Source organism: Mya arenaria, chromosome 13, assembly GCF_026914265.1.
Source record: "Mya arenaria isolate MELC-2E11 chromosome 13, ASM2691426v1".
Lineage (NCBI taxonomy): Eukaryota > Metazoa > Mollusca > Bivalvia > Myida > Myidae > Mya > Mya arenaria.
Genome location: NC_069134.1, coordinates 66,661,256 through 66,687,042, shown reverse-complemented (window position 1 = coordinate 66,687,042; position 25,787 = coordinate 66,661,256). Strand labels below are relative to the sequence as shown.

Below are 25,787 nucleotides of genomic sequence, written 5' to 3'. Positions count from 1 at the left end.
ATCAGATAGCGCACAGCAAAAAAAACCTTATAAGGCACGTAATCAAATGATAGTTTGAATATAGCCAGATGAAATGGATACAGTGGCATTCAAACGCTTGTAACGAGTGTTAATACCAAAATGAGTTTACAATTAATATTAAGCTGGAGTCAAGAAAGCTGAACATTTAAGAAGAAGAACAAAACGATCGGATTTAAATTTTCATAATATTGCTCTGCGTGAAAAAAAAAATGGATACAATAACATTTTACACCAATTGTTTATAACCAGAAAATTGACTACATGAAGTGAAAATTAACAGATATCTTGTGTGTAAAAAGCTAAATAATCAAAGAAAGCCATGTCGGACTCATTTTTCATAACATTGATCTGCTCGTTATTGGCTATTGGTCAATGTCAGTACATGGATTCGCCAAATATGTCATGTGGAATTCCTAAAAATTCCAGAAAATCAAGATGCGGAACGAATAACGCATGCTGGTGTTTCTATTCATCTATACTGGCTGTAGATTGTTCTGGCTCAAATCTTGATAAAGTTCCGCAAGGATTACCAGCAAAGATTGCCATATTCATTTTGCGGAACAATTCAATAAATACCACTGAAAACATCTCGTACGATCATTTCACAATTCTAACTTGCTTGGATTTGTCATCGAACAAGATTGGGACAATACAGGATGGTTCCTTTAACAACAGTCTATATCTACGAACACTCCTTTTAAGTGAAAACAATATCACGTATTTTGGCAAAGGCGTGCTTTCAACCCACAATAAGTTAGAAACACTGGATGTTAGAAGGAATTCAAGGAAATCTAAAACGAGTTATCCATGTAAAATCCAACAAGAGACACAAAAGGCTACAAATCTTCAAGGGTTGTTAATAGATGGATCTCCATGTACAGCGAACCTCAGCTTTTCACACCTTACATCGCTTATTCTAGGAGGAGACGAAACATTGTGTAATATAAACACTATTCGATCAAGTATGTTCACTCAGCTACCAAGTCTCCGCAAACTGCAGCTACGCAATTGTCAAATCCGAAGGGTCGAGAATGGTAGTTTCTCTAATCTGAAAAATTTACGCTTTCTTGATTTGTCCTCAAACCCTTATCTTACGTTTTCAGCGATGCCAAATTTCACATTTGGATTGATTCCCACCAACATAAGTTTTCTGAATATCTCAAACTTGCACACAACCTTTGGTAACTGCACCATATTAACGGCATCAGATCTTGAATACCTCTCAAAAACAAACATCGAACATTTGTATCTCGATTCCAATCGAATCAGCAACATGGAAATAGAGGCAGTTCGGTTTATTCCAAGGCATTTGAAGACGTTATCACTGGTTGACAACAAATTAGCTCTAGGACATTACGTGGTTCAGATTTTCGTCAATATTGTAACTAAAGAACTATTTTCTGATTTGGAAACAATTTGGTTTTCGCACCGACACAAAAACCATCAGTTTAGATTTTTTTATTTAGTGAACGACGTGTTCCAACGTAAGCTGTCCCACAATGCAAACATCACAAAAAGGGCGATGTTATATTCGGACCCAAAGCGATCTTCAAGAACACGATTTTTGCGCTCGATTACGGATAACAATGCTAGAAAACTGAACAATGAATCCTTTAAAGACGACCTATTGGACGATTTTACTTCATCTATTGATTTCCACATCAGGAATGGTCTATGCGATAATTGTCGAAATGTTTCAAATTCAATCGAAAAGATACCTCTTCCGGCGGCCGTGCGACATGTGGATGCAAAAGATCTTAAAGTACGTACAACAATACGCAGCTATTGTTTTTGTCAGCCAAATAATATCCAGATCGTAAATCTTTCTACCAACGTTTTACATACTTGGAACGGACCAATATTAGGTCTAGATAAACTGAAAGAATTGCATTTGGACGACAACTCTTGTTCTGAAATTGCCCTAAATGCATTTCACAACATGGCCAATCTAGAAATTCTGAATATTGCTCAGAATTATTTAGGTTATGTTTTTACAAATGACAATGAGGGTATCTTATTAAGTAGACTCGAAAAATTAAAGTACTTGGATCTTTCTTCAAACAAGATCAAACAACTTCCAACGGGAGTGTTTATTGGACTTGTGGGCCTTGAACAGTTGCTTTTGCGAGACAACAATCTCAAAAGCGTCTCATTTGAGGCCAACCATATGCAACATCTTAAATTTATTGACCTTACTTTGAATATGATCAAAACAATAAGTCCTGACACCCTAACGCTTTTTACCAAAGTGATTGTCGCTAACAATTTTTCTATTGCATTGAAAAACAACAGCTTCTCTTGTACTTGCAAATATGTTTATTTGGTAAAATGGTTCTCTGAGACCAGGGTCACAGCTTTTCAGGAACTGAACCAGTACAAATGCACATTCGATAATGGATCGAAAGGATATCTTTCTAATGCACACCAGATATACAAAACACTGAACAAACAATGTGCCAATTATTTGCCCTTGATTGTTTCCACGAGTATTTCGCTCTTCATCATACTCGTCATCATTACATGCAGCTTCGTTTACAGATTTAGATGGGACTTACGGTACATATACTATTCGGCAAAATACCGTTTCAAGGGCTATGCTTCAGTCAACCATGAATCCGGCGACTACGAGTTTGATGCATTTGTGTCCTATGCCGAGAAAGATGCCGTCTTTGTCCACCAAAGGCTTGCTCCCGAGTTAGAATCAAACCGAGGCTTACGTCTGTTGGTCCACGACAGAGATTTTTTGGCCGGAAATATGGTAAATGAAAATATTATCCACGCAATAACCAGTAGCCGAAAAACGCTCATCATCATGTCACCAAACTTCCTGGCCAGCAGTTGGTGCGTGTACGAAATGAACATGGCTCGCATGGAAACCATTAAAACCGGAAGGGACGTTTTGTGCGTGGTACTCAAAGAGAATGTGCAAACGAATGGCCTTCCCTTGGAAATTTTGGACGTGTTCCGCGAAAGGACCTACTTGGAACTACCGGTCGAAGGAGGTGACTTGGAGGATCAATTTTGGGACAGGCTAGCAGACGCTGTTTGTCAATAGTTGTATTTTGATTATTATTGTTGTGTATACAATATATAGTTGGCAATATTCCTAACGCGCCATCTGTTGATACTTGTTGGTGGAAGCTGGCAAGGTTGTTGACATATATGTGGGCGGTGAAGCATGAATGAAGGTTATCCTAGTAAAGTGTTTTCAATCAAAAAAAGAAAAAAAAGTGATGCATAGCATCAAGTCGGTGCGATAACAATAAAAGAACAAAAAAACATGCATGTCGATCACCAAAAAGTTGTTATTTACTTCAATGATAAAATGTTAATTAAACATCTGTAAAACATCATTGTAGATCATACTGCAACAATCGTATCTGTTTTCGGGAATACACTTTACTGTTATGAGTAAATTGAACGGGGATACAAAAAAGACATTGTTTGGAAATATTCTGGAATTTATCTTTTGAATGACATTTGCAAAACAAACAATTAAGCTGAATGGTCGCCAAGGGGATTACTGCCTAGGAGATTGCGGTACATATAGGAAATTACCGAGTAACCTTCACATATTCGGGGAAACGTTCGTATTTAAAATCATTTAAATACATAAATTCTGGGGCGTTATAATTGAAGACTTCGTTATCAATTAAAGAATATATTTTTTAAACACACTGTACCGCACATTTTACAGTACAACGAGGAAAATAAAAAATAAAAAAAAACAACAACAAAAAACCTTATTCTGTCATTCATGACCTGGTATTAAGTTCAAGTTACATTTTAGACATCATCAAATATAGTCGGCGCCCTCTCAGGCTTATAATAATAAAGACTAAACGAAATGGAGAAAATTGCACTTTTCAATTTTCTTTGTATTTAATTTGAGATACAGACTCCGCTAATAAATCATTAATTATGGTAACTTACTGGATACATCGTGTAAGGTGAAATATTATATATTCAATTATATACAATATTCAAATAAAAACGGAAAGGACCGATTTTTTATGACTTGTTTTAAACAACAACAACAACAACAAAATAACAACAACAACAACAACAACAACAACAACAACGCAAGAATCTGGTATATGTACTGCGTTCTTGATGTAACAGTCACGATGAACATTATACATCAAAATTGCTGTATATTCATAGTGTTAAGATGTGTGTGTTGTTCATGTGGTTTCTCTTTATGTAGTTGATCGAATTAAAATGTTATATACATAATAAAGTGATTAGTATTTACAAATGGTTTTCGTTTGGAGATGTATCTTGCTTCCTGTAATAACAAAATGTGTCGTCACAAACCACGTGGTATGTCCACACTGTTATTGGTGTTCGCCTTTACTTTACTCACTAGCTCCGCCCGGCACTTGTGCTTTTGGCGCGAAAATCTCCAACGCGTTATTGTTTAATTTAAATCAGTGAATGAGTATCATGCGATGGTAAATTGTCGCTGCTTTGTGAGTATTTCCTTATTACGATATTCTGATTGTTTTTCGCATGAAAATGAATATCAACAAAAACACGGACATTTTATTACTGAATAAGGATTGCTTGAATCCTTGATTTTATATTATTTAACAACAATTAGGAGATATAACGTTAATGCTTAATTTTTATTTGATATTGTCACATAAATAGTTTAAATGTACATGTATATTGAATAGTTGTCAATTTGATAGCAAATTACACATCCATTTTAAATTCGGGTTCATGACGCTAGGTTAAATTTATCTGCCTCCAGATAACGGCATCCCTATCTGCCAATTAAAGTTTCTTCTTGCAAGAGCAGAGGGAACAGCGTCCTATGAAGAAAAAGACGACTGCACCAAATCATGTAGACCGTTAATATCAGAACACCTTGACCACTTTTAATCGAAAATTAATGTTTGTATTAACCGTCAGACCTGCTCTACATGACCATGGGACTTCAGTAAATAAGGTAAACACTAGCGTATTCAGGGGGGTGGGGGTGCACCCGGCGCCCCCTCACCAAATATCGTCCAAGTTTACTTTTTATTTCAATATAGAAGAAGAAAACTAATAAAATACGCCCAAATGCATCAGTTGGACTAGAAATTTTTAAAAATTTCCTGGGGGACGACACACAACTCCCCCGCCCCCTGCCAACAATTTTAACCAAATAAATTTCGTTTCTGAGGAAGGGGCGAAAGTATAAAGGGTACGCCCCTAAATTACGCCCCTCTAACGTTGAACCTGGATCCGCCCCAGGTAAATCCTCGATTGTTATTGGCCTACAAACATTTCCGAACACCAATATTGAAATTACATTTGTAATCAAATTGAGGGAAAGTGTTCAAACCACGTTCTCCAATCATCAGAGTATATGTCTGAGCATTTTAAACGAATGTCGTTTTTGTTGTTGTAATAAATGCAGGTTTCACAGCTATGTGACACGATTGGAAACTCAACTGTAACCGATTGAGCCACCTTACACAGGTTATCTCCCTTTATCTCTACCAAAATTACCATACAAATAGGATAGTGACCAACACATGGCTTTGTTGAGCTTTTTATATGCTTAACTGTCTACATTCATCATGGGAGTTGTGTATCCATTAGTGAAGAGTATGCGAGATAGACAATACTTGTCTGACAGTCCGTGGAAGATTCGTTCATGATTTTGCGGCGTAGTACATTGTGCTTCAGACATTTCATTACATAAGATGAACATTTTTAAAAACATTTATTTTATATACGCTTTTGTTTTTTTCTAATCGAAAATAATTTATTGGAACACTAGCGTATTCAGGGGGGTGGGGTGCACCCGACGCCCCCCTCACCTAAAATCTTCCAAGACTTGTTATTTCAATATAGAAGAAGAAACTAGTAAAATACGCCCTAAATGCATCATTTGGACTAAAAATTGTCAAAATTTTCCTGGGGGACGACACACAAACCCCCTGCAAACAATTTTAATCAAATAAATTTCGTTTCTGAGGGAGGGGCGAAAGTATAAAGGGTACGCCCCTAAATTAAGCCCCTCTAACGTTGAAACCTGGATCCGCCCCAGGTAAATCCTCGATTGTTATTGGCCTACAAACATTTCCGAACACCAATATAGAAATTACATTTGTAATCAAATTGAGGGAAAGTGTTCAAACCACGTTCTCCAATCATCCGAGTATATGTCTGAGCATTTTAAACGAACATCGTTTTTTTGTAATAAATGCAGGTTTCACAGCTATGTGACAAGATTGGAAACTCAACTGTAACCGATTGAGCCATCTTACACAGGTTATCTCCCTTTATCTCTACCAAAATTACCATACAAATACGATAGTGACCAACACATGGCTTTGTTGAGCTTTTTATATGCTTAACTGTCTACATTCATCATGGGAGTTGTGTATCCATTAGTGAAGAATATGCGAGATAGACAATACTTGTCTGACAGTCCGTGGAAGATTCGTTCATGATTTTGCGGCGTGGTACATTGTACTTCAGACATTTCATTACATAAGATGAACATTTTTCAAAACATTTATTTTGTATACGAAATGGGTTTTTTTCTAATCGAAAATAATTTATTGGAACACTAACGTATTTAGGGGGGTGGGGTGCACCCGGCGCCCCCCTCACCTAAAATCGTCAAAGACTTTTTATTTCAATATAGAAGAAGAAACTAATAAAATACGCCCTAAATGCATCATTTGGACTAGAAATTGTTAAAATTTTCCTGGGGGACGACACACAAACCCCCTGCCAACAATTTTAACCAAATAAATTTCGTTTCTGAGGGAGGGGGGAAAGTATAAAGGGTACGCCCCTAAATTACGCCCCTCTAACGTTGAAACCTGGATCCGCCCCAGGTAAATCCTCGATTGTTATTGGCCTACAAACATTTCTGAACACCAATATTGAAATTACATTTGTAATCAAATTGAGGTAAAGTGTTCAAACCACGTTCTCCAATCGTCCAAGTATATGTCTGAGCATTTTAAACGAACATTTTTTTTTGTGTAATAAATGCAGGTTTCACAGCTATGTGACAAGATTGGAAACTCAACTGTAACCGATTGAGCCATCTTACACAGGTTATCTCCCTTTATCTTTACCAAAATTACCATACAAATAGGATAGTGACCAAAACATGGCTTTGTTGAGCTTGTTACATGCTTAACTGTCTACATTCATCATGGGAGTTGTTTATCCATTAGTGAAGAATATGCGAGATAGACAATACTTGTCTGACAGTCCGTGGAAGATTCGTTCATGATTTTGCGGCGTGGTACATTGTACTTCAGACATTTCATTACATAAGATGAACATTTTTAAAAACATTTATTTTGTATACGAAATGGGTTTTTTTCTAATCGAAAATAATTCATTGGAACACTAGCGTATTCAGGGGGGTGGGGTGCACCCGGCGCCCCCCTCACCTAAAATCTTCCAAGACTTTTTATTTCAATATAGAAGAAGAAACTAATAAAATACGCCCTAAATGCATCATTTGGACTAGAAATTGTTAAAATTTTCCTGGGGGACGACACACAAACCCCCTGCAAACAATTTTAACCAAATAAATTTCGTTTCTGAGGGAGGGGCGAAAGTATAAAGGGTACGCCCCTAAATTAAGCCCCTCTAACGTTGAAACCTGGATCCGCCCCAGGTAAATTCTCGATTGTTATTGGCCTACAAACATTTCCGAACACCAATATTGAAATTACATTCATGGAGAAATCCAGAAATGAGCTGCCAGGAAGTGATCGATTTCGGACACGAAGGTACATGTGTATTAGTCTGAAATAATAGACGTGTTATACGGGATTCTTCCAATCCCTAACGTCTAACCGGGTTTGTGCAAAAAGCGGGGGTGTTTGAAAAATATTGAAATTGTATTAAGTGAAGTATTTTATGGTTGAAATGAATAATAAAGGTTTATATACATATTTTACCATGGAAGTGCAAAGCTATTTTGCAAAAAAAAACCACAAGCATTTAATGCATTAAAACACATTATTTACCTTTCCATTAAAAGGAAAGTTGACTGACACAGACAACAATTATGTCAAGCGGAACAACTTGACCCAATCGTAATAATTCGGCCACCTCCGACAAGCTTCGAGATAATACAATCGTAACAACTCAGCCTTGGCCAAACAATCTGAACACCTCAGCCAGTATCCAACAGGAATTGACTATATCGAAGCTTACCTAAGATGGCGAGTTGTTACAATTGATGGCCGAAATGTTCCGATTGTTGTAAAATTGTGAACTGCAGCCTTGCAGGTGCCCTTCATGTATATATTGTAATGTTTTGACAGAATGAAATGAAGAAAAACCCATCAAACTCACAATTATTTGCTGGATATTCCTTTTTGGTTACGGAATTTATATAAAATAACATTATCTGGTAATATTTCTTGTTTTTATGATATGTTATAGATGCAATATGCTTTAACCCGGAATCCCGATCGGAATAACTACCCACTTTTCGTACAAAACAATTTGTACGTGAAGGATTTGCTGTAGCAAAAATCGTAAAGAAATCTGTCAACGTACAATTATTTGGACTAGAAGGTACATCTAGCTGATCTACATCTCTTAGTCTAAACATTTGTACGTTGGCGGACTCTTTTTACGATTAAAAAATAAATATATATATATGGCAAATCCTTCACTACAACATCTTCATGTTACTTTCAATTCAGAGTTGATTATTCACTAAAATTATTTCGCATTTTTAATTTTTGTTTAACCTGAAACGTCTCAACCATCAAAAAGAACATATGTGCTTCAATAGTCTAAAAAAATAGACGTGTTATATGGGATTCTTCCAATCCCTTGCGTCAAATCGGGTTTGTGCAAAACAGGGTGGGGGTTGAAAGATATTGAAATCATAGTTAGATAAGTATTATATGTTTGAAATAGAAATTAAAGGTTCATATTCGTATTTTAGTTATAACCATGTAAGTGCAAAGATTTTTTTCACAAAATAAGCATTTAATGCATTTAAACACAACCATTTTACCTAGCATAACAACTTGACCATCTCAGGTTAACTTTGAGATAGACCAGTCACCTTTTGTATATATAATCGTAACAACTTGGCAATGGCCAAAAGGCTCTGATTGTTGTTAATCTATGCACCGCAGCCTTGCAGGTGCTCTTCATGTATAACAGTTTATATCATTATGTTTTGACATGAAATGAAGAAAAACACTCATCAAACTCATACTATTTCGTCAGCTTTTATTTTTTGTGTACATAACTCATATTTTATATATATATATAATTATCTGACCCGGAATCCCAATCGGAATAGCTACCCACTTCTGGTACAAAAAAAAATGTATGTGAAGGATATGCCATTTCAAAATTTGTAAAAAGATCAGTCAAGTTACTATTATTTGGACTAGTGCTTCAAGTGTTTGATTTATTGTCTCTATAATGTATAATGCACCTGTCAATTGTAGAGCCAAGCTGGGAGCTGCCTAAAAATCAGTTACCCGGTTAGCTCACTTCAATGTCATTTTTTTTGTACCAGAAGTGGGTCTGGACTTGGCTGATAATGCATATCACTTAAAATGTTTAAGCTGCACTCTCACAGATTGTCTGTTTTACCAACTCTTTTTTATTTCTTGGTCTTTTAATGAATTATTTTATGCGAATTTCTGAACACTGGTCATAACAGACAACTGGAAAAAGTGGATCGCTACTTTCTTATATTAATTCAGTCAAAAAAGACAACTGAAAATATTGGAACGCTGTTTTCTTATTTTAATACGGTCAAAAGATGATGTTCTATGCCAAAAATCTCATTATTAGTAAAGCGTTAGTAATGCGTTTAACCATAAAACCAATAGTTACAAATGTAAATATAAAAAAACATGATCTTATCTCAGCAGTCTTATATCATCAGTTTTCATACTGCTTTTCATTAGCTTATTCCAAGTCAAAAAGTAAAAGAAGTTGTCATAACCTTCAATCTGTGACTGAGAGTGCAGCACTCTCACAGATTGAAAGTTTTGACTACTTTATTTATTTTTTGTCTTGGAACGGGCCATTTTATGTGAAAATGCATGTTAACCATTCATATAAGATTGCTGACAATAGATTAGTCAGAAAATGTTCATATTTAAGTTCAAACTGTTTTATGCATTTTTCTTAAACCGTTAGTAACGCTTTAAGCCATAAAACCTTAGTTTTTGACCTGAAATATGGAATTCTGCAATCTAATATTTTGTCAGTAGTTTTATATCACTGGTTTGCAGATATTTAAGCAAAAAATAGGTCATTCCAAGACAAAAAATGCAAACGTTTTAAAAACAGTAAATCTGTGAGAGTGCAGCTTTAAATGACTAAATGTTTTGGTTTGGCTCAATTCTCACCTAAAATCTTATAGTTTTGTGGCACCTAAATGGTTTGTTTTTAACAACATTACATGTGCATATGTATATATTTGTTCTTAAATTTGTTATTTAGATTGGAAGACTCATTCTCTGGAAAGTAGAAAAGGGCATGTTACATACTGCTATCACTGCCATGACAGAAACCATATTGAAGAGAGCAGCACTATTCCCAAGCCATACACCAGCACTTAGATTGTCATAGGGAGCATTTCTGAGCAGTTATGGAGACCACTAACTATGCAGTTGTCATAATCAAAATCTTGGTTTATATATATTTTTTTTATAATTTTGCATCTGTTGAGAAGAAATTTATTTCTAGATTAAAGGCGCACTCTATAGATTGATGCCCAAAAATATTTTCTTATTTTAATGCAATATCATGTCTAACTCATTTGACTTAAATGATTAAAGCAAAAGAAATGCAAATGATTAATCTTGTCGCGTAACGCCACCGCTCACTCAACTTTCGTGATAGTTCGTTCAGTAACCAACCAACAACTGTTCAAGTGTTCTAAGTCTTTATTGTTCCCCGTTCTTTCTAAGTATAATAATCAGTATATAATACAGCATGACATTTAAGGTAATCCCACATCCTAACTGCCGTCCATTAAGGACCCAAGGCCGGTCTCCTTGCCGTGCCTAACTGCCCTCTGTTTTCACATCCCAAATCATCTCTTTTATACTAATTTGTTGTCTACCTATGACAGCTTTACAACCACAGGAATACACGTTTTTGTAATTAACATGACCATTTTGTACATTTGTACCAGGTCGGCTGTCAACCATCTTCATATTCAAATGACAATCAAATATGCTCTACATTACTAAACATACAGTATGTAGACACATATCCATTTAATTAAATCTTAATTATATCTTAAATATAACGTATTACGTCACATTCTATAGTAACTCTGTTACGTGACAATCTGCAGATATACAAATGTAAGCTTTTTAACTGGGGAAATTGTTGCCACTTGTCTTTTAATTAAAGAACACATATATAATTAATAATGTTTAAGCTGTACACAAATCATATGGCTTCTTTGTTTTAACCATCAATGTCAAAGAGTCCAGCATGATAATGCATTAAATTGAAAAGAAATGCATTAATTTATATGAACCCTTTAAGACATTTCCTAAATCCAATAAAAATAATTGAATATTGATGCAGAGTTCAGTTAGAATATAATATAACTTTTTTTGCAGTTGTTGCAGTGAAACTTGCACCAGTGTGTTGTCTGTGCAGAAAAAGACATGCAGATTTATTAACACTTTTATAATAAAAACAAACTAGAAAACACATTTTAAAGATATTTCATGGTATGATGCCACAGCACCATGCAGATTTGTTTTCACTTTTATATCAAAGAAAGTAACTCGAGCACAAATTTTGTAGATATGTGGACTCTGTTGAGAGAAGTTCTGGGAGGCATTTTTAGGCTTGAAAGAGCATCATTTTAAAGTTATATTTTTATTATGTCCCTTGAATCTTGGGTATAGTTTGTATTGTATTTGCATTTTAAAGACATTGGCTTCAACAGACCCTAATGAAATGAAGGAATGTAATTGCTTACTGAAACTGTTATAAGCAACGTCATAAATTAAAGCAATTTTAACATAATGAATATGCATTTATCTAATTTAAAGCGGTTCAAACTTAGGAAACTTGAATTAAGAATCTTGTAGGCCATTTGATACATGCATGATTAATAGGGCCAATATATTTGTGCTTATTATAATCACATTTATCCTTCTTCATCTACCTTAAAGAGTGTTCAGCATTTGTATGAAATCATTTGATCACGTTTCATTTGAAAGAACTTTGCGGTAGTGTTTGCTTGCTTCAGTTACATCACCGACAGTCTTGCAGCGCTTTCAGCGCTTTGATTTTGTAATAAATGCAGGTTTCACAGCAATGTGACATGATTGGAAACTCAACTGTAGCTGATTGACCACTATTACACAGGCTATCTCCCTTTATCTGTACCAAAATAACCATACAAGTTGAATAGTGACCAAAACATTGCTTTGTTGAGCTTTATACATGCTTAACTGTCTACATTCATCATGGGAGTTGTTTATCCATTAGTGAAGAATATGCGATATAGACAATTCATGATTTTGCGGCATAGTACATTGTACTTCAGACATTTTATTACATAAGATGAACATTTTTAAAAACATTTATTTTGTATACGCGTTTTTTTCTAATCGAAAATAATTTATTGGAATTACCGACATAATGGACTAAACATTAACGGGCCTTATCGGGCTTCACTCAACTAAATTTAAACGCAATTCATCAACAACCAGAACACCTCGGTCATTTTCGATCGAAAACAACCTCCGATGTATGCCGGTATATCAGTAGAACATTGTAGAAGTGGTTATTTAATTCAATGATAATAATTTTAATTAATTGTTGTGTTCTAACGTGTAGTTTGTATTACTAAGTTCAAATTGAGTCCCAGTGAAGTGTTGCATCATGAGCCTAAATAATTAAGACTCGTTAGAGTGAATCCTTAGGCTAAATTGAAATTACGACGCGATCTACTTGCAGCGAAGTTAACTGTAAAGTCTGACGTTGAAGGTGTTAATTGCTTTATTTACTGAAAAGGGCTCGTTTACTTACATATTTCCTGACTTCGTTGAATACTTGTATGTGTTTATATGACGATCGGAAACAACCTCCGATGTATGCCGGTATATCAGTAGAAGTAGTTCTTAATTTCAATGATTATAATATTAATTAATTGTTGTGTTCTAACGTGTAGTTTGTTTTTCTAAGTTCAAATTGAGTCCCAGTGAAGGTTACATAGCCTAATTAATAAACACTCCTTAGAGTGAATCCTTAGGCTTACTGAAAAATTGAAATAACGACGAGATCTACTTCCAGCGTAGTTAAATGTGAAGAATTCTGACGTGGAACGTGTTTGCTTTGTTTTTACTGAAAACAGGCTCATTTACTTACATGTTTCCTGACCTCGTTGAATACAAGTATGTGATTATATGACGACTCGAGACAGAACCTATATTTATATAGCCTCACCCATTATGAATATGTAAAAAGAACTGTCTGTATTCAATTATGCCAACGTATGATATGAGGGCCTTATGCTTTGGAAAGTTAACTTGCCGAAAATGACGAAAAGCAGGCGCGTAGTTGCCTTTATGCGAGTTTGCGGCTGAATCCACATAATTCTGACAAAATAATGAGCCAAACTTGCATTATGCGTACTTGACTACATGATCCTAAAACTGTCCATTTTCCAGTACTACATAAAGCACCTCAAAACGACAAGAACGCCAGATTGCACTATTGTTTTCAAAATTTTCCGAGGGGACATGCACCCGAGCTCCCCTAGAACAAGTATGAATCCATATGAATAGCAGCTAGCTACGCCCCTGAAAAGAACCAGACATAACGGGCCATGAACCGGAACAGAATATAAGTATCTATCATGTGTTTCCGGTACGGATAGAAAAATCCCACCCGAGAGCACGCGCGTAAGCCGGTAGCGAGGCTTGCCGAGTTACCGGCAACGCAGCGTGCCCGAGGGTCGGATTTTTTTTATCCGGACCGGAAAAACATGATTGACTTTTTTTCTTGCATATCTAAAATTATCAATTTGTGGAAAAAAATGACGTAGAAAACGAACTTTTGTACATTTCACCAAAAAGCGCTTGCGACGTTGTTTACTGACGTCATAAAGCCAGATTGCACTATTGTTTTCAAAATTTTCCGAGGGGACATGCACCCGAACTCCCCTAGAACAAGTATGAATCCATATGAATAGCAGCTAGCTACGCCCCTGAAAAGAACCAGACATAACGGGCCATGAACCGGAACAGAATATAAGTATCTATCATGTGTTTCCGGTACGGATAGAAAAATCCCACCCGAGAGCACGCGCGTAAGCCGGTAGCGAGGCTTGCCGAGTTACCGGCAACGCAGCGTGCCCGAGGGTCGGAATTTTTTATCCGGACCGGAAAAACATGATTGACTTTTTTTCTTGCATATCTAAAATTATCAATTTGTGGAAAAAATGACGTAGAAAACGAACTTTTGTACATTTCACCAAAAAGCGCTTGCGACGTTGTTTACTGACGTCATAAAGCGCAGTAATTTTAAATAACTCAAAATTGCGTTTTTTTACAATTATTCATTTTCAATTTTAACTGAAAGTCTTGCATAGATATATATTTGATTGCGCTTTATTGGAATAGCATAATATTATTTTCATAAACCATGCAAAAAGAGAAATAAGAAGTGGCGCGCCGTTGCGCGTGACTCATCTTACATGGGGGGTGTAAGATGGGTTTTTCCAGCACTGGTCACCGGAAACACACGTCAGGTATGCAAGAAAGGGCCAAAACGTCGGGATGAAGCAAACCGCACAGTGGACATAACGAATAATGCACACAACTATCGTTATGACACATTATTATATACTATTTGCCTTGGGTATAGTGCACTATTTATTTTTGACACATAGGGCCGTTCTCAATGTAGTTCTTATCCTTATCCTTCGATATGATTCAGTGATTCTATTCGATCTATTGGTCAAAAACGTTTGCATCCAATTAAAACACTCAGATTTTACTAATAAACTGTAATTGAATATTGAATTTAATGTGTTTATTAAATACGGCTCCTGAAGTAGATTTGTTTTATTGATAGTTAATGGGTGTCATGGTTCTACCAGTTAATGATTTCGAATCTGTTTAATAGAAGTCTGACAACACCTTCTTAAGCTATTTAATCATGTTTATTTTTCTGTTGAAAAAGTCGAAAGTAATGTTTATTTCAGTATGTTTGGTGTTTTACCAACTAGTAAGGGGCTCTCATCGCTTTCATTTTTGTAACGTCTGATATCCCGGAATGTTATAGTTGCACAGGAATCTCATATTTAACCCCGTGCTAAACTGTCAACGGCGTGGCTTCCTATAGACCATGTAGGCGACGGACTACATTTTACTTTCAAAAAAAGAACAGAAATAACAACAAAACATCCCAAAAACTCAGATTAAATTGTAGTCCATTAGTAATACTACAAATGATAGATATGATGTAAAACGGGGTGAGGATGTGTGCCTAAAAAGAACACAATAAAGACTGATGCAAAAATCAATAAAAAAAATCATGCTTTTCGATGAAATATGGAGTTTTATCAGTGAAATAACAACAGTGAAAATATCAACTTTTGGGACTACTTTTTTCATGAATTGAAGTTACTTTCCTTGGATCTAAAAAAATGAATAACCTCCCTTGCCAATATACATACACACTGAATTGCGTCTGCAACACGTTTGTCAACATATATATTAGCCTTTATACATGTTTTGTTTATATTTTTATTTTATAGCTACATGGCCACAACTTCGCCAGTTAATTGTTTTTATCCGTACCTAAATCGTATGCTTTTGGCTTTGTTTGATCATTACAGTCATGTATGTTATACATAAAAACGCATAAAAAAAATAAAAATTGCATCAACCTATATTTTGCCTCGAAAAATAAAATGAATTTCGGTATAATATCGAGGGGTGAAAGCTAAAGAGTTCTATCTTCTTCTTTATTTAATGTCACTTAGAACCTTTACGTATTCACCCCTCAATATGTTATGAGATTCAGGAAAAATCGCCGAGACTATATATTTAGTAAACGTTTGTCTAAAATAGTGCATTCTACTGTATTCCAGCAGAGTTTGTTCTACGAACAATACATGAAACTGTTTGCAAGGGAAATTATACTGAGACTCGCACCGGATGGCTCCCCTAACTCCGCTTTTTATTAATCCATTTAGTAACACGGCCACGTGCTCATAAAAACATTGACTGTGGTACTATGAATTGTTGTCATCAATCTTACGAGCATTTATTCCGTGAGTATAATCTTAAGACTTAACACTACAGATTAACTAGTCTGCTATCAGACAGGAACCACTTAGGAAGCCTACAATAACAATACATCATTTACTAATAATGGTATGGCGACTTAATTATTGTAGGGAAATAAAGTTGAACTAGCTGGACAGGTGTTTATTTAAACTGGTCGACATTTAGGGATTCTAAGAGAGGATCGAATATATATATTTTCTGTTATTTTTGATTGCCGATGTTCAGATGAGTACCATTAAGTTCATGTTTTTCGATGAACATATGGAGTTTTATCAGTGAAATAACAACAGTGAAAGTATCAATTTGATATATTTACTGCAAACTAAGGAGTGAAAATGTCAACTTTAAGAACTACTTTTAAAATCCATTGCAGTAATTTCCCCTTGATCAAAACTAAAGACGTCACATTCGAACCAAAAAATTAAAATGTTGCCAAAAATTAATTCAATGTAATTTGATATTTAAAAATGGTTGCTTAAGTTGAAATAAAGATAAATTTGGAAATATACAACTTACCATTCATTAGAAAACTGGTAATCCTGTTTTTCAAATGTTTTCTTTAACTTTGCAGCCGAATGTTCGAATATTTGCTTTCAAAAACATATCCAGAACAAGACAACTGATCGAACACAAGTACGATGTTTTATCACTGATCAAATATCTTTTTGAACTGTTTGTCTTTGTAATACGAACTTCCTGGAAGATTTTCACACTAATTAGCAGATTAACTGATAATTTTTGTACCCCATCCACGCCTCAAATTTGTCAACAACCTAGCGTGGTCTTGGCCCTTTACATGGAAAGCAACCTGTCCTCATTCAAATCCGATTGGTCTCTGACAGTGAGGGGTGAATGAATACCCATGTATCTTGAAACAAACGCAGGGGCGTTTCCAGCACTTTCTTAATGGGGGGGGGTACAACTAATTATCAACATATAAAACTATTTTGAATGCATTATTTTAATCATATAATGACATGGAATTCACATTTATCGTCGCTGTCAATGATGTTTGGCAAAACAATTGAATTAAAAAGATAGCATTAACTGATATAAGATAAACCTTCAAAAATAGCATGCCGGTTTGGGCAATCGAAACGGGGTCGATGGATTTGAAAGCAAAGTCGTCAACCACTTGGCAACCTGAGACACACATTTATGACGTAAAACAAATACGGTATAAACGTACAGTAACTTAAGTATATTGATTGCACTTAACGATATTGTACTTCTAATGTCATGTATGTAAACTGAAGTAAAAATAACTTGACAACAAATTCCAAAAAGGTTTTAAATAAATTATTCTGTATTATTTTACAAAGTTTCTAGCATGATTCAGACGTTAATAAAAGCCGAATTGGAAAGTTTCAAGGCGGCAACGTTTTAAATTTAAACTAGTTAAACCCACCGTCATGCACACACATACCTTTTTGACACACAATGACATTATTAAAAGCAATGACGAACATATAATGTGCACATGTTAACAGTATAAAACAACGTATATTTCTGGTATAGGATATATTCTGAAAACAGTAATGCACCAGTCAATTGTAACCACAGCCCCCCAGGTCCGGGGGTATACCGGGGATAGCCGGGGAAATGGGCCGTGTTTTTACCTTCCCGCAGTGCCGGGTGAATGCGGTGGTTTTGTCTTCGGGCAATCATAGCGGGGAATGGGCCTTACCGAGGGTCTCTGAGGTGCGGGCATTTTGCGGGGATTTTACCATTAGTTCGTCCCCCCAGGGCGGGGATTTTACCCTGGCTTGGCTGGACCGAAAGTCAAAGTCCCCGCTATTCCCCGAGCATGGATTGGCCGTGGTTACAATTGACTGTCGCATAACTGCAGCCAAATTTGTTTACTTTTGATCAAATGTCTGTGTAAAATTTGGCGCCGATTTATCATTATTAATTGTCGGGCCCCGATGTCATTTTCATGAGACTTTTTCGTGTCGTATACTATATTATACTTTAAAATTGGCATACCAAAAATAACGGAACACGAGAATCAGGTTCAATTGTATATTTGCTGAAGTATTTATATAATCTTTAAATTGTGACAAAACAACTTATTTGTACAGTAAAATCAATAAAGATGTGCCCCAAAAACATAACTTGCCGACCAGCTGGGGGCGCACGGGCCCTCTGTGATCCCCCGTCAGATCCACCACTGCATCTTCTATTTATCTTATATCGGAGTTAATGTTTCTACCTTTCATGTACCCTGTTGGTTATTATTAATAATTGTCGTTCTTTCTTATTTCAATCTTACATACTTCCCATTTTGATTGACTTGTTATATTTGATTGAATGATTCCCCTTAATACATTTTTAACATGTGTTATATATTTTGCATTTTCAAGTAGAGAATTTTTAAATGTTCAGTAAGATGGTCAACGTTAAGACGGCACTTATGTTTAAGAAAAATAGCCGTAGGCTCTGTAAATTGAACTATTGCTGGCCTGATATATGTCGAATTCACCTGTGTTACTATTTCTTTAAAAGCAAAAAATATATCCTACTTTTATCTGATTCATGCTTTTTATTCTCCACGTAAATGTTTCTTTTTGTTCATTACAGAGTTTCCAAATATTACATTTAATTATTCCTCGAAATTAATGTCTTAAATAGTTTCACCAGACATTGTTCACGATCGTAATTGTTTGAGCTTGATTTTCTATCATTTTTGTTAAAAGTATCTTTATGATCAACACCAATCAATTGTATGCCTTGGCCTTTTTCGGTTACTATATAGATATTAGGATATGACTATAGAATGAGTTACGTAATTTTATAACCTAAGGTTTATATATTAAGCTAAGTGTATAAATGTTCTTTTATTTCCATGTTTAGGGGAATGTGTCGCCCATCCCCATCAGAAAAATGATCTATACTACTATGTATAAGTTTCTTATATTAATTGAGCAACTTCTGCTAAAATTATTTTCAAAGTTTAACTGTTATGCCAAGTATTCTCTCTACTTAACTCGTTGTCAATGGAATTAATTATTTATTCATTAAAAAGAGTCTCTTGGATAAATGCTACGTCGGCGCGTTGATTATTGAGCAATTGCATAAATCTATGGCGTATATTTCTATCTCTTTAAACCTTAGATATTTAAAGAGACAATATATAAACTATTAATTTTAAGTTCTTAATTGGAGATCATATTTAACACCTACGAAGTGGAAGTAGAACGTGTAACGCTACCAAATATATAATAATATATAAACGGAATTGTTTATCTTTTGAAAAGCTATCTTTCCTAATATCACATAAGACAATGCAATATGTTTTTATATGAATGCCTCGTGTGCACTTCCTTTTCTGAAAAAAAAATCATTCTAACGAACTTTTGTTCAAATGTACATGTCGTAGTTTTATTAAAGTAAAGATACTACTTTTGTATGTGATACACGTAATTCGAGCATTACTTCCTTGTATCACCAGGCAGTGTAATTGCAACTCGGCGTGTGATGTTAATTTGCGTCCTTGGCAACTTTTCGTTACTATTTGTCAAGTCCTCATTATCAGATAACGTACAACAAAGAAAACTATCATCTTCTAAACAAGGCAGATAGACACGGAAACAAATGATGGTTTGAATATAGTCAGATGGAATGGATACAATGGCAGTCACACGCTTGTTACGAGTGTTATTACCAAAATGAGTTTACAATTATTATTAATATGGAGTCAAGAAAGCTGAACATTCAAGAAAAAGAACAAAACGATCGGATTAAAATTTTCATGACATTGCTCTGCGTGAAGATAAAGTGGATACAATACAATTTTACACCAATTGTTTATAACGAGAAAATTTACTGCATGAAGTGAAAATTAAAAGATATCTGGAGTGTAAAAACCTAAATAATCAAAGATAGCCATGTCGGACTTAATTTTAATAATATTGCTCTGCTCGTTCTTGGCCATCGGTCATTGTCAGTACATGGAATCGCCAAATATGTCATGTGAAATTCCTAAGACTTCCAGAAAATCAAGATGCGGAACGAGTGACCCATGCTGGTGTTACTATTCATCTATATTAACTGTAGATTGTTCTGGCTCGAATCTTGAAAAAGTTCCGCACGGATTACCAACAGAGACTGTTATATTAATTTTGCAGAACAATTCAATAAATACCACTGAGAAGGGCTCGTTCGCTCGTTTCACCAATCTAACTTGCTTAGATTTATCATCGAACAAGATTGGGACAATAAAGACTGGTTCCTTTATGAACAGTTTGTTTCTACGAACACTCCTTTTAAGTGAAAACAATATCACGTATTTTGGCAAAGGCGTTCTTTCAACCCACAATTACTTAGAAACACTGGATGTTAGAAGGAATTTAAGGAAAGCTAAAACGAGTTATCCATGTAAAATCCAACAAGAGACACAAAAGGCTACAAATCTACAAGAGTTGTCAATAGATGGATCTCCATGTACCGCGAACCTCAGCTTTTCACACCTTACATCGCTTATTCTTGGAGGAGACGAAACATTGTGTGATATAAACACTATTCTATCAAGTATGTTCACTCAGCTACCAAGTCTCCGCAAACTGCAGCTACGCAATTGTCAAATCCAAAGGGTCGAGAATGGTAGTTTCTCTAATCTGAAAAATTTACGCTTTCTTGATTTGTCCTCAAACCCTTATCTTACGTTTTCAGCGATGCCAAATTTCACATTTGGATTGATTCCCACCAACATAAGTTTTCTGAATATCTCAAACTTGCACACAACCTTTGGTGACTGCACCATATTAACGGCATCAGATCTTGAATACCTTTCAAAAACAAGCATCGAACATTTGTACCTCGATTCCAATCGAATCAACAACATGGAAATAGAGGCAGTTCGGTTTATTCCAAAGCAGTTGAAGACGTTATCGGTGGTTGACAACAAATTAGCTCTGGGACATTACGTGGTTCAGATTTTCGCCAATATTGTTACTAAAGAACTATTTTCTGATTTGGAAACAATTTGGTTTTCGCATCAGCACAAAGACCATCGATTTAGACATTTTTATTTAGTGAACGACGTGTTTCAACGTAAACTGTCCCACAATGCAAACATCACAAATAGGGCAATGTTATATTCGGACCCAAAGCGATCTTCAAGAACACGATATTTGCGCTCGATGACGGATAACAATGCTAGAAAACTGAAGAATGAATCCTTTAAAGACGACCTATTGGACGATTTTACTTCATCTATTGATTTCCAGATCAGGAATGGTCTATGCGATAATTGTCTAAATGTTTCAAATTCAATCCCAAGGTTTCCTCTTCCGGCGGCCGTGCGACATGTGGATGCAAAAGATCTTAAAGTACGTACTACAATACGCAGCTCCTGTTTTTGTCAGCCAAATAATATCCAGACCGTTAATCTTTCTACCAACGTTTTACATACTTGGAACGGACCAATACTAGGTCTAGATAAACTGAAAGAATTGCATTTGGACGATAACTCTTGTTCTGAAATTGCCCAAAATGCATTTCACAACATGGCCAATCTAGAAATTCTGAACATGGCTCAGAATTATTTGGGGTATGTTTTTAAAAATGACAATGAGGGTATCTTATTAAGTAGGCTTAAAAAATTAAAGTACTTGGATCTTTCTTCAAACAAGATCAAACAACTTCCAAAGGGAGTGTTTATTGGACTTGTGGGTCTTCAACAGTTGCTTTTGCGAGACAACATTCTCGAAAGCGTCTCATTTGAAGCCAACCATATGCAACATCTTAAATTTATTGACCTAACTTTGAATATGATCAAAACAATAAGTCCTGACACCCTTACGCTTTTTACAAAAGTGATTGTCGGTAACAATTTTTCTATTGCATTGAAAAAGAACAACTTCTGTTGTACTTGCAAATATGTTTATTTGGTAAAATGGTTCTCTGAGACCAAGGTCACAGCTTTTCAGGAACTGAACCAGTACAAATGCACATTCGATAATGGGTCGAAAGGATATCTTTCTAATGCACACCAAATATACAAAACACTAAACAAACAATGTGCCAATTACCTGCCCTTGATTGTCTCCACGAGTATTTCGCTCTTCATCATACTCGTCATCATTACATGCAGCTTCGTTTACAGATATAGATGGGACTTACGGTACATGTACTATTCGGCAAAATACCGTTTCAAGGGCTATGTTCCAGTTAACCATGAATACGGTGACTACGAGTTTGACGCATTTGTGTCCTATGCCGAGAAAGATGCCGTCTTTGTTCGCCAGAGGCTTGTTCCCGAGTTAGAATCAATTCGGAGCTTACGTCTGTCGGTCCACGACAGGGATTTTTTGGCCGGAAATATGATAAATGAAAATATTATCCACGCAATAACCAGTAGCCGAAAAACCCTCATTATCATGTCACCAAACTTTCTGGCCAGCAGTTGGTGCGTGTACGAAATGAATATGGCTCGCATGGAAACCATTAAAACCGGAAGGGACGTTTTGTGCGTGGTACTCAAAGAGAATGTGCAAACGAATGGACTTCCCTTGGAAATTTTGGACGTGTTCCGCGAAAGGACCTACTTGGAACTACCAGTCGAAGGAGGTGACCTGGAGGATCAATTTTGGGACAGGCTAGCAGACGCTGTTTGTCAATAGTTGTATTTTGATTATTATTGTTGTGTATACAATATATAATTAGCAATATTCCTAACGCGCCATCTGTTGATACTTGTTGGTGGAAGCTGGCAAGGTTGTTGACATATATGTGGGCGGTGAAGCATGAATGAAGGTTATCCTAGTAAAGTGTTTTCAATCAAAACAAGAAAAAAAGTGATGCATAGCATCAAGTCGGTGCGATAACAATAAAAGAACAAAAAAACATGCATGTCGATCACCAAAAAGTTGTTATTTACTTCAATGATAAAATGTTAATTAAACATCTGTAAAACATCATTGTAGATCATACTGCAACAATCGTATCTGTTTTCGGGAATACACTTTACTGTTATGAGTAAATTGAACGGGGATACAAAAAAGACATTGTTTGGAAATATTCTGGAATTCCCTTGGAAATTTTGGACGTGTTCCGCGAAAGGACCTACTTGGAACTTCCGGTCGAAGGAGGTGACTTGGAGGATCAATTTTGGGACAGGCTAGCAGACGCTGTTTGTCAATAGTCGTCTTATGATTATTATTGTTGTGTATACAATCTATAATTAGCAATATTCCTAACGCATCATATATTGATACTTGTTGGTGGACGCTAAGGTTGTTGACATATCAATGTGTGGGCAGTGAAGCATGAATGAAGGTTATCCTCGTAGAGTGTTTTCAATCAAAACAAGAAAAAGTGATGCATAGCATCAAGTCGGCGCGATAACAATAGAAGAAAAACATGCATGTAGAACACCAAAAAGTTGTTATTTACCTCAATGATAAAATGTTAAGTATACATTTGATCGAAAGACATCATTGTTGATCATACTGTAACAATTGTATTTGTTTTTGTGAACACACTTGTAATCTTTTGAATGGCATTTGCAAAACAAACAATTAAGCTGAATGTTAGTTTTTCAAAACGCCTTTTGTCGCTGCTCGCAAAGGGAAGTTACTGCGTAGGAGATTGCAAAACATAAAGGAAATTGTTATACTACTGTGTAACCGTCATTTATTCGAGGACACGTTGGTATTTAAAATCATTTAAAAAAAAAATAAAAAGCAATATTCTGGGGCGTTATAATTTAAGACTTCGTTATCAATAAAAGAAAACATTTTTTTAAACACAATGTACCTCACATTTTACAGTACAACGAGGAAAATATAAAAAACCCACATTATTCTTCAATTCATGACCTGGTCCCTTAGTTTAAGTTACATTTTGGACAATATCAAATATAGTCGGCGCCTTCTGAGGCTTATGATAATAAAGACTAATGGAGAAAATTGCACATTTCAAATTTCTTTGTATTTATTTTGAGATATAGACTCCGCTAATAGATAGTTATGGTAACCTACTTGATACCTCGTGCAAGGTTTATAAGTATAATATTCAAATGCTTTACTGAATTATCGTGAGAACATGGATTAAAGAACGAAAAATATAAACGGAATGAACCGATTTTCAATGACTTGTTTTAAAAAACAACAGCAGCAGCAACAACAAAGAAATAACAACCAGAACAGAACAGTAATATGGTATATGTACTGTGTTCTTGATGTAACAGTCTATAATTAACATTATGCATTATATTTGCTGTATATTCATAGTAATAACATGTTTGTGTTATTCCTGTGGTTTCTCTTTATGAAGTTAATCGAATTAAAATGTTATATGTATATACATAATAAAGTGATTATTATTTACAAATCATGTTTTCGTTTGTAGCTGGGTGGATGGGGTCCACGTGATTCGGTTCGTCTACAAGTTTAGTGTTAATACTTGTATCTTAATTTCGAAATCTAGCCTCGTTTTTATTTCAAGAAAATATAGTTGCGCAAAAAATTGTTTTGAACTGCTAATATGTTTTCCTCAAACTCCCTTATAAACATGCGTTAGTGTACTGAATAATGAAGGATTTCTGTGCCGTCCAACTTTTAGTTACTGTTTTGTTTGGACTATATCAAATATAGTCGGCGCCTGCTGAGATAGACACAGTCGGATCTGCTCTACATAACCATGGGACTTCAGTAAATGAGATAAACCCTCGATTGCTATTGGCCCACAAACATTTCCGAAAAGCAAATACCATTTGTTATCAAATTGAGGCAGTGTTCAAATCACGTTCTCCAATCGTCCAAGCATTTGTCAGAGCATCTAAAACAAATAGTTATTTTATGTACTAAATTATTTTATGTACTAAATGCAGGTTTCACAGCAATGTGACAAGATTGAAAACTCAGCTGTAACCGATTGACCAATATTAAACAGGTTATCTCCCTTTATCTGTAACAAAATTACTATACAGATTGAATAGTGGCCAAAACATGGCTTTGGTGAGCTTTTTACACGAGACCGTCCGCATCATGGGAGTTGTTTATCCATAAGCGAAGAAAATGCGAGTTAGACAACACTTGTTTGGAAGATTCGTTCATGTTTTTGCGGCGTAGTACTTTATTCTATTACATTTAAGAACAGTATTCATTTTGTATACGCGTTTTTTTCTAACTGAAAATAATTTATTGGAATACTGTTATAATGGACTAAACATTAACGGGCCATATTGGGCTTCACCCAACTAAATTTAAACGATATTCATCGACAACCAGAACACCTCGGTCATTTTCCATCGAAAACAACCTCCGATGTATGCCGGTATATCAGTAGAAGTAGTTCTTAATTCCAATGATTATAATGTTAATTAAGTATAGTGTTTTAACGTGTAGTTTGTTTTTCTCAGTTCAAATTGAGTCCCAGTGAAGAGTAACATAGCCTAATTAATAAAGACTCCTTAGAGTGAATCCTTAGGCTTACTGAAAAATTGAAATAACGACGAGATCTACTTCCAGC

At 35.5% G+C, this 25,787-nt stretch overlaps 2 protein-coding genes across 2 annotated transcripts; both read left to right on the top strand.

The window, feature by feature from the left end:
• Window positions 1–4,273, top strand: LOC128215012 (toll-like receptor 4). Its single transcript, XM_052921744.1, has one exon. It carries the CDS (start codon window positions 341–343, stop codon window positions 3,074–3,076), a length of 2,736 nt encoding a protein of 911 aa, XP_052777704.1. The 5' UTR covers window positions 1–340; the 3' UTR covers window positions 3,077–4,273.
• A 15,690-nt stretch (window positions 4,274–19,963) lies between these two features.
• On the top strand, window positions 19,964–24,624 carry LOC128213299 (toll-like receptor 4). The gene has a single exon (XM_052918901.1). It carries the CDS (start codon window positions 20,201–20,203, stop codon window positions 22,934–22,936), a length of 2,736 nt encoding a protein of 911 aa, XP_052774861.1. The 5' UTR covers window positions 19,964–20,200; the 3' UTR covers window positions 22,937–24,624.
• Window positions 24,625–25,787: the final 1,163 nt, after the last annotated feature.

Bases quoted from the DNA above. Each gene is read 5' to 3' on its own strand.
- LOC128213299 (XM_052918901.1), top strand. From the start codon at position 20,201: ATGTCGGACTTAATTTTAATAATATTGCTCTGCTCGTTCTTGGCCATC.
- LOC128215012 (XM_052921744.1), top strand. From the start codon at position 341: ATGTCGGACTCATTTTTCATAACATTGATCTGCTCGTTATTGGCTATT.